Source organism: Protobothrops mucrosquamatus, unplaced genomic scaffold (genome assembly GCF_001527695.2).
Source record: "Protobothrops mucrosquamatus isolate PMUCROS unplaced genomic scaffold, P.Mucros_1.0 scaffold3146, whole genome shotgun sequence".
In the NCBI taxonomy this organism is placed as follows: Eukaryota; Metazoa; Chordata; class Lepidosauria; order Squamata; family Viperidae; genus Protobothrops; species Protobothrops mucrosquamatus.
The window spans coordinates 272,580-281,727 of record NW_015389146.1 but is presented as its reverse complement, the minus strand read 5'-3'; the positions used below and the strand labels follow the sequence as shown (position 1 = coordinate 281,727).

General features: G+C 45.2%; 1 protein-coding gene across 1 annotated transcript in view; it reads left to right on the top strand.

Annotated features, from left to right (window-relative positions):
- The window catches only part of DRAP1 (DR1 associated protein 1), an 11,884-nt gene extending 3,918 nt beyond the window's left edge, over positions 1-7,966 (top strand). Inside the window, exons 2-7 of the mRNA XM_015826474.1 lie at positions 2,260-2,332; positions 3,298-3,391; positions 5,065-5,184; positions 6,574-6,664; positions 7,312-7,397; positions 7,782-7,966. Coding sequence (XP_015681960.1) covers positions 2,260-2,332; positions 3,298-3,391; positions 5,065-5,184; positions 6,574-6,664; positions 7,312-7,397; positions 7,782-7,932 — 615 coding nt within the window. The 3' untranslated portion in view covers positions 7,933-7,966. The remainder of the gene's footprint in view (positions 1-2,259; positions 2,333-3,297; positions 3,392-5,064; positions 5,185-6,573; positions 6,665-7,311; positions 7,398-7,781) is intronic.
- The last annotated feature ends 1,182 nt before the right edge of the window (positions 7,967-9,148 follow it).

Below are 9,148 nucleotides of genomic sequence, written 5' to 3'. Positions count from 1 at the left end.
CTGGCAAAGGCAGGAAAAGGTGCACAACAGCAAACGACGATAGAAGAATTAAGAGGCTGTGCCTACGAGACAGAGGAAAATCATCGGGGTGTATACAAGATGAAATGGCGCAATGCAGTGTGAAGTTGAGTGCAAGGACTGTTCGGCGCAGACTGCAGGAATTTGGCCTAAAATCTAGAATTCCACGAAAAAAGCCACCCATATCTGTCAAACCAAGCTTGAAAGGACTAAACTGGGCTAAAACCCATGTTACTGTAAGTATGAACTGACATGGTGATCATTTTTGTATATCTCGTTTTTTATGGTGATAATTTTTATATATCTCATTTTTTTCTATGGTGATCATTTTTGTACATCTCATTTTTTTATGGTGATCATTTTTGTACATCTCGGTTTTTTTCTACGTGTTTCACTTTTCTTCTTTGTAACTGCTATTCTAACAGCAACTCCTTCCTAAAAGTTATTGCATTACATTCCTGATTAAATTAACTTTCCATTGATATATAATTTTATGGTGCTGCTCCAAAAAAAAAAGTGGTGTTATTAGCCATCAAACCTCAAACATACACTTTTCCCAAAAGGTTTCCACAATTTTGGCCACTGCTGTGTGAATAAATGACAGTTCCTTTTTGTTTAAAGAAAGAATCTCTTGGCAACTGCTGAGCCCCGTAACCTTGTAAATTGAAAATAGGTGTTTTTATTTCTGTGGGTTTGGGGACAGGAGGTTAAATAACCACCAGACTGGACATAAATCACTCTTTGGAGGAGAGTTTGTCATCCTTATTTTGTTTGATTTCTTATTAAATAAATAGAAATATTCTAGGTAGTCCTCAACTTGACAATGGTTCGTTTAATGACCGTTCGAAGTTACAGCGGTACCGGAAACAGTGTCTGAGGACCCTTTTTCACACTTACGGCCGTTGCAGCATCCCCGTGGTCACGTGATCAAAATTCGGACGCTTGGCAACTGACTCGCATTTATGACGGTTGCAGCGTCCTGGAGTCATGTAATCCCCTTTTATGACCTTCGGAGAAGCCAAATCAATGGGAAAGCCCAATTCACTTAACAACCAGGTTACTAATTTAACGACTGCAGTGATTCGCATAACAACGGCGGCCAGAAAGGTTGTAAAGTGGGGCAAAACCCAGTTAACAAATGTCTCACTTAACAATAGAAATGTTGGGCTGAATTGTTGTCGTAAGTCGAGGACTAACTGTAATTGGCTTTATTGTTGCCCGTTGTATCTGGCTTTCCAATTTTGAGCACAGCGAAGATGTTAAAACAGGAATCGCTGATTCAAAACAGCTGGTTGGCAGGGGTGAAAAATGCGCTCTTTAAAAAGGAAAAAAAAGTTTATTATGAGATTAAATAGAAATAGAAACCGAAGTGAGAGAAGAGAAAGAAGGGAGAAGAGAGATAAGAAGAAGAAGAAGAAGAAAAAAAGAATGACTTTCCATTTTTTTTCAGGGCATAGCCTTGAACTTCTGCTTTATATTTCTCGCTCTTTGAAACCATTTCTATAACAACCGAGTAATTCTGGTCATCATAACCTCAAAACAAGAGTTTCATCTATTTTTTTTTAAAAAAAATTTCAGTCTCAAGGACAAAAACCCAGAAGCCATTTTCCAAGTAGGAAAGAAAACTAAGATTAAGTTTCATCTCTTTTTAATTAAAGTCCAATTTGCCATCTCGGGTGTCTCCATCCTCTTGATTATCCGTTCTTCCACTGTGAGAATCCGTTCGTCTTTCCCTCGTTGTACACACACACGGTCCTCGGCTTATAAACCGCAATTGACCCGCAACCTTTCTGCAGCTAAGGGAGACCGTCCTTAACTGAGTTTTGCCCCATTTCCCACCTTTCCTTGCCACGGTTGTGGCATTTGTTCAGTTAGCAACACGGTTGTTAAGTGAATCTGGCATCCCCTGTCGACTTTGCTTGTCAGAAGCTCGCAAAAGGGGATCCAGGGACCCCGGGACGCTGCGACCGTCATAAGCATGAGTCAGCTGCCAAGCGTCTGAATTTTGATCACGTGACCCTGGGGAGGCTGCAACGGTCGTAAGTGTGAAAAAGGGGTCCTAAGTCACTGTTTTTCAGTGCCGTTGGAACTCTGAATGGTCACTAAACAAATTGGAAGTCCAGGGCTACCTGTACTTGGCCGATTTCGAAGCTTGTTTATTATAGAACCAGTTAATAAAACATTTCTCTCTCGTCTCCCCATTCCTCTTTCTTCTCCCCCCCCCCCACACACATTTTAAAGGCTCGGATCAAGAAGATCATGCAGACGGATGAAGAAATTGGCAAAGTGGCCGCTGCAGTCCCAGTGATCATTTGTATCCTCTTTGTCCTCCTAGGGGGTGGATGGGGGGGGGTGAGGTGGGGTAGTAGGAGGTCTTCTATGTTCTGGAACTGCAGATATTCTAGGACTGGGGGGTCCTTGGTGGTTTTCCTGCAGACGTTTCGCCACCCAACTAGGTAACATCATCAGTGCTGGAAGGGAGGGGAGTTTGAGGAAGAGGACGAGGAGAAGGAGGAAAAGGACTGTGGGGTCCTTGATGCTCTGAGCTTGGTGGTTTTCTTGCAGACGTTTCATGACCCTTCTCTGTGGGAGCTCCCACCCTCTGGAATGAACTGCCCCCAGAGATCAGGGTGATCCCTGATCTCCCTTCCTTCCGCCGCGCCCTTAAGACATGGTTATTCCAGCTTGCGGGACTGGCCTAGGGGAAACTTTTAGAGGGGGTTTTAATTATATTTTAATTAGATTAAATTTAAATATTTCCTTTTTAACTAATTTTTAAATTTGTAATGTTATTTGTGTATTTTTACCCGATTGTTAGCCGCCCTGAGTACGCAAGGAGAAGGGCGGGATATAAATTTAATAAAATAAATAAATAAATAAATAAACTTCATCAGTGCTAGAAGGGAGGGGGGTTGCAGAAGGGAGGAGGAGGAGGACTGTGGGGTCCTTGGGGCTCTCTGAGCTTGGTGGTTTTCTTGAGGACATTTCATGACCCAACTAGGTAACATCATCAGTGGCAGAAGGGAGTGGGGTCTGTATGGGAGAGAGGAGGAGGAGGAGGATTGTGGGGTCCTTGGTGCTCTCTGAGCTTGGTGGTTTTCCTGCAGACGTTTCCTGACCCAACTAGGTAACATCATCAGTGCTTGTAGACAGCAAACCCCACTCCCTTCCAGTACTGGCGACGTTACGTAGTTGGTAGAGATGGTTTGAAAACCGCCTACCTTGACTGGAGGAAGGAATGGAGTCGGTCTTGCTGTCCCCCTTAACTCTGGGCTGCAGCGCGGGCGCTAGAACTGTTCCTGGAGTCGCTGTTGAAGACCGCCTGTCACGTCACCCAGTCCAGGAACGCCAAAACGATGACAACATCTCACCTGTGAGTATATCGGCTGCAGATCCCCTCTCTTTTTAGGAACAGATGCCCCCTTGCTCGTCAGAGCAACTGCCATCGTTGTAGGCCTTGCTGAGCACCAAGGGACTGACCTATCAGGGGTCTCCCTTCTTTGTAACCATGAGGACTAGAATCCTGTCTGAGGCTTTAAGGGGAAGGGCACTGGTTGGTTGTAGAACAAGGCAACGTATGTTATTTTTCTCCAGAATTAAGTACAGGCTAACCACGGACCCTCTCCAACCTCTGTTGGCTGGGGATGATGGGATCTGTGATCCAATGCCTCTGGCCAGCTCTAGAACCCATAATTTTTGCAGGGTATTCAGTTCGCTCCAGTGTCGTCAAAAGAGACCAGTTTAAAGTCATGGCTTCAACACGGCTCTCTAGTTCATGTCAAGCTTTGATTTTCTACAACTTGGCTTTGGACATCCCTGCTTGAATTAAGCCACGATTACTAAATGCCTGATTTATATTTAAAGGGCGAAGCTACAACTTAGTGGTCTGGAGAGACTTGTTAAAGCTTTGAAGAGTTCTCTGAGATTGGACAAAGGAGAAAAAAATAAAAGTTCTAGGTCTAGGACATTATTTCAAGAGACTTAAGATCCAGATTATTAGCAGCAAAAGGAACGTAACATTGGTTTATTATTTGATCAAGGTTAAAATAGATAGGTTGTCATATCTGGCAAGCCTTAATGGAATTTCGCCGATCAGAGGTGAACAATAAACAGTTGTGTTTTAAGAGGTAATTGTTGTGATGAGGAGGGAAGTTCTTTCTTTATACGCTTCTTTTCTTTTTCTTTGCTAACTTCTGAGTTTTTCTTTCCTCTCTGTTTCTCTTTCAGTTTCTGTCTTTTCTCCACTTCCTATTTTTAATTTTTTTCTTTTTTTAAGTTGGCCTTAGTTTTTCAGACTAGCGGAGTGGTTTTTACTAACATTGCTGTTAGAAAAATAAAATAATAAAAAATAATATCTCGGGGATTTGGAACCTGCTGTTCACTCCTAAGATGGCTTCCTGGGTACAGGTAGTCCTCGACTTACAACAGTTCGTTTAGTGATCATTCGAAGTTACAATGGCTTGGCGGGAAAAAAATGACTTAACGGCCGTTATTCACACTTACAGCATCCCCGCGATCGGGTGATCAAAATTCAGACCCTTTTTCACACCATCGCTGCAGCGTCCCCAGACTCATATGACCAAAATGGAAAGGCTTGGCCACTGACTTGTATTTATGACGGTCACAGTGCCCCTGGGGGGGTGTCACGCGACCCCCTTTTGCGACCGTCTGGCAAGCACAGTCAACAGGAATGGCCGTGTGACTCATTTAGCAACTGCAGTGATTCGCTTAACAGCTGGGGCAAGAATGGGGCAAAACTGGGGCAGAATTCACTGTAACAACTGCCTCACTTAGCGACGGAAACTTTGGGCTCAAATTGTGGTCGTAGGTTGAGGACTGCCTGTCATTAGAAATACATAATACAAAAATCATTTGGAATTCACTGTTCACTGATAACGGGTGGCTTCCTGGGGGTGCCACAAACCCCTTGCCCTCCTCCAAACTGGGGAGCAGATCTCTGCAGGTTTAAAAAGCAAAATCCTCCTTTCTCACCTTGCCAGCTTGGGCGGGCCAAATCCGGGTAACGCGGCCGTGTGAATTTTGCAGGAAACAATGCATAGAACAGGAGCAGCAGTTTGACTTCCTGAAGGATCTCGTGGCTTCCGTCCCCGACATGCAAGGCGACGCCGAGGACAACCACCTGGAAGGGGAGAAGGTTTCCCGCAGGTAGGTCGCGAAAATCGACCCCTGGCAAGCGGCGATGGAAAGATCGGGTGGATCCGGAACCTTCCGGAACTCTCTTCGAGCGAGATGGGAAATACAAGTAGTCCTCCACTTAACAACGGTTCGTTTAATGTCTGTGGAGATTTTACATCATTCCAAAGATGCTTTTTCATGAAGCAACTTGGACTTTCCTGTTTTTCTTTGAAGATGTTTCGCTTCTCCTCCAAGAAGCTTCCTCAGCTCTGACTGGATGTCAGGGGAATGGAAGGATTTATATTCCTTGCTGGTCATTTGCATTCTTTGAGAGAGTCGTTGAGGCCACTTGGAGGTTTACCTGTGTCCTCAGGGTCGCCTGAGTGGTGCAAATGGGTGTGCAACACACAGTCCTTTCAGCAGTTCCAAGAAGGCTCCACACCCATTTGCACCACTCAGGTAAACCCTGAGGACACAGGTAAACCTCCAAGTGGCCTCAACGACCCTCTAAAAGGAGGCAAATGACCAGCTCTCTGCAAGGAGTATAAATCTTTCCATTCCCCACCATCCCAGTCAGAGCTGAAGAAGCTTGGATGAGAAGCAAAACGTCTTCAAAGAAAAACAAGAAAGTCCAGTTGCCTCGTGAAAAAGCACCTTTCGGACAAACAGTTTGTTTAATGACCATCCGAATTTTTACAACTGAAAAAAAAAACTCCCACAACTGTTTTCAAACTTAACACCCGTTGCGGCCTCCCCGTGGGTCACGTGATCAAAATTCCGACAGTTGGCGACTGTCTCATATTTACGACGGTCGCAGTGTCCCCGGGTCACGGGATCCCCTTTTGCAACCAGGAAAGTCAAGGGGAAAGCCAGATCCACTTAACAATGGTGTGACTGACTTAACGACGGCAGGGATTCACTTAAAACACCGTGGCAAGAAAGGTGGTAAAAATGGGGCAAAACTCACTTAACAGCTGTCTCGCTTAGCAGCAGATGTTTGGGGCTCGGTTGTCGTAAGTCAAGGACTACCTGTGTGAAATTAAATGTGGGTGGCTGGAAGGCTGAGGGATCCACGTGAACATTTTGGATGCCTGGCTGAGGAATTCTGGGAGTTGAAGTCCACAAGTCATAAAAGGGCCAAGTTTGAAGATCCGTGGTCTGGATCTAAACCCACACTTTCATCAAAATGGCCGACTGAGGAATTCTGGGAGTTGAAGTCCACAAGTCATAAAAGGGGCCAAGTTTGAAGACCCCCTGACTTAACAGCTGTGGCAAGGGAAATCGTTAACTCACTTAACAAATGTCTCAGTTAACAACAGAAATTTGGGGCTCCGTTGTGGTTGTAAGTCGAGGACTACCTGTTTTGGTCCACCTTTTTTTATAAAACCTTATTTTTTTTTTCCCCCTCTTCTGCGCCAGGGGCCGGAAACCTGGCAGTGGACGAAGGAACGGCGGCACAGCGGGCAAAGGGAAGGATGCCAAGCAATCCGGAACAGACTCTGAGCAGGACGTAAGTTGGCAGCAGAGTGTGGAAGAGCGGAGTCTGTGTAATACAATTGAAGACCTTTTTATTATTATTATTTTTATAACCAGATTTTATTAATTTTTTATAACCACAAATCCTCCATATTTTATCCGCAATATGTTGCTTGGGTTCCAATATTTAGCTTACTGATACCTGTTAAACTCCTTTCTCTCTACCTTGTTTTTCTTGCCATTGATAAAATGTATCCCGTGTTCTAAAGCAGGGGTCTTCAAACTTGGCCCTTTTATGACTTGTGGACTTCAACTCCCAGAATTCCTCAGCCAGGCATGCTGGCTGAGGAATTCTGGGAGTTGAAGTCCACAAGTCATGGTGCTGAACTTTTAAGACGGGTGGCAAACTATGTGATCCCGGGACACTGCGACCGTCATAAATACGAGTTGGTTGCCAAGCCTGTGAATTTGGATCATGTGACCGCAGAGAAATGCTGCAACGGTCGTCAGTATGTAAAATGGTCATAAGTCACTTTTTTTCCAGTGCTGGTGTGACTTTTGAATGGTCCCTAAATGAACTGTTGTAAGTCGAGGACTACTGTATAGAGGGGGTTGGACTAGAAGACCTCAAAGGTCCCTGGAAGCTCTGCTATTCTGTTTTGTTCTGTTCTTTTTTTACAGGACGATTCGGAAGACAGCGAAAGCAATGGAGAAGAGGAAGCTATGCAGACGATCCCCTCTACACAACCGGCTACACATCTCTCTTCGTAATTAACATTTTTCTCATTTTTCTCCCTTCTCACAGTCTCTTGCTGATTGGTCCAATGTCCCCTAGCTGGCTTTCCTGACTTAATTCAGGAGTAGAACTCACCGTCTCCTGAGGATTGGCCCAAAGTCACTCAGCCAGCTTTCATCCCTCAGGCGGGACTAGAATTCACAGTCTCCTGGTGATTGGCCCAACATCACCCAGCTGGCTTTCATGGCTAAAGTAGGACTAGAATTCACAGTCTCCCACTTTCTAACCTAGGGCCTTCTCCACTAGACCAAATGGCTCTTTTAATTTAATCCCACAGGGACAAGTATCTTGATTTTTCGGCGGGTGGCGCCTAAAACGTGGCTGATTCTTCTCTCTTTTTCTCTCCTTCCCACAGAGGCCCTGCACCCTATCTACATTTTACACCCCCTCCCGTATCCGCTGTCCCCTTGCCCGTACCGGCTCCAACAGGAACAGTCCCAATTGCACTTCCGCCCGCATCCCTGGCGCCGGTCCAGGCAGGTGAAGAGGAAGACTATGACTCTTAACACCCAGTTCCGTTTTCACTGCTGCCATTCGGGGTGGGAGGGGGGTGGGCGGGAGGGGATCCTAGCGGGTTTGAAAGGGGCTGTTCTTAAATTTATTAAAAAAGAGAAAAGTCTTCAAGAGGTGATCCCGTTGTTTTTTTTCCCCCACACACCTGGGAATGGCAGAAGGAATTACAGATGGTCCTCGGCTTACGGCCACCATTGAGGCCAAAATTTCTGTTTGCCGAGTGAGACGTTTGCTGCATTTTACGACCTTTCTTGCCACCGTTGTTAAGTGAATCGCTACACGGTTGTTAAGCCAGCCTGGCTTCCCCATTGACTTTGCCTGTCAGAAGGTCGCAAAAGGAGATCCCGGGACACTGCGACCGTCATAAGTATGAATCAGTTGCCAAGCGTCTGAATTTTGATCACGTGACCCTGGAAATGCTGCAACGGTTGTTAAGTGTGAAACGTGGTCATAAGCCCCTTTTTTCCATGCCATTGTGATTAGCCACTTAACAAACTGTTGTAAGTCGAGGACTATCTATCCTACTATGTTCTAATGGGCCTACTCTCTTTTTAATCAACAATTCGAGCCAACGTAAAATTGGAGGTGTTTTCCCAGCAAGTTAGGGAGTAATGACTCTATTAGCACAACACGTTCAACCTGCTTTGTGGTTCAGCCCCTTTGCCACGTTCACAAACACACTGAGTCATCAACTTACCCAACCGGCTGGCTTTGCAACCGACGCTAAACCACACAGGCAGAAAGAAATCGGCCGGATTAAAACTACAAATACAGCTTTCATTGACCCCTTTTTTGCAAGTCGGCCTTTTTCCTGACCTCCAGAAAACTGGTCAGAAAAAGCAAGCTAGGTATTTTAAAAACAAATTTGCTGATTGTCTCAATTTTTCCAGCTTGGCTTTATTTTGTACAGGTGGTCCTCAACGTACGACTGCAGTTGAGCCCAAAATGTATGTTGCTAAGTGAACACAAGGGCATTTTGCCCCATTTTACGACATTTCTTGCGAACCGAAATGCTGCCGCTGTTAAATTAGTCACACACAGTTGTTAAGTGAATCTGGCTTCCCCTGTTGATTTTGTTTGTCAGAAGGTCACAAAAGGGGATCGTGTGCCACCGTCGTAAATGTGAGTCGTCGAGCATCCAAATATAAATCACGTGACCCTGGGGATGCTGCAACGGTCATAAGGGTGAAAAATGGTCATTAAGTCACT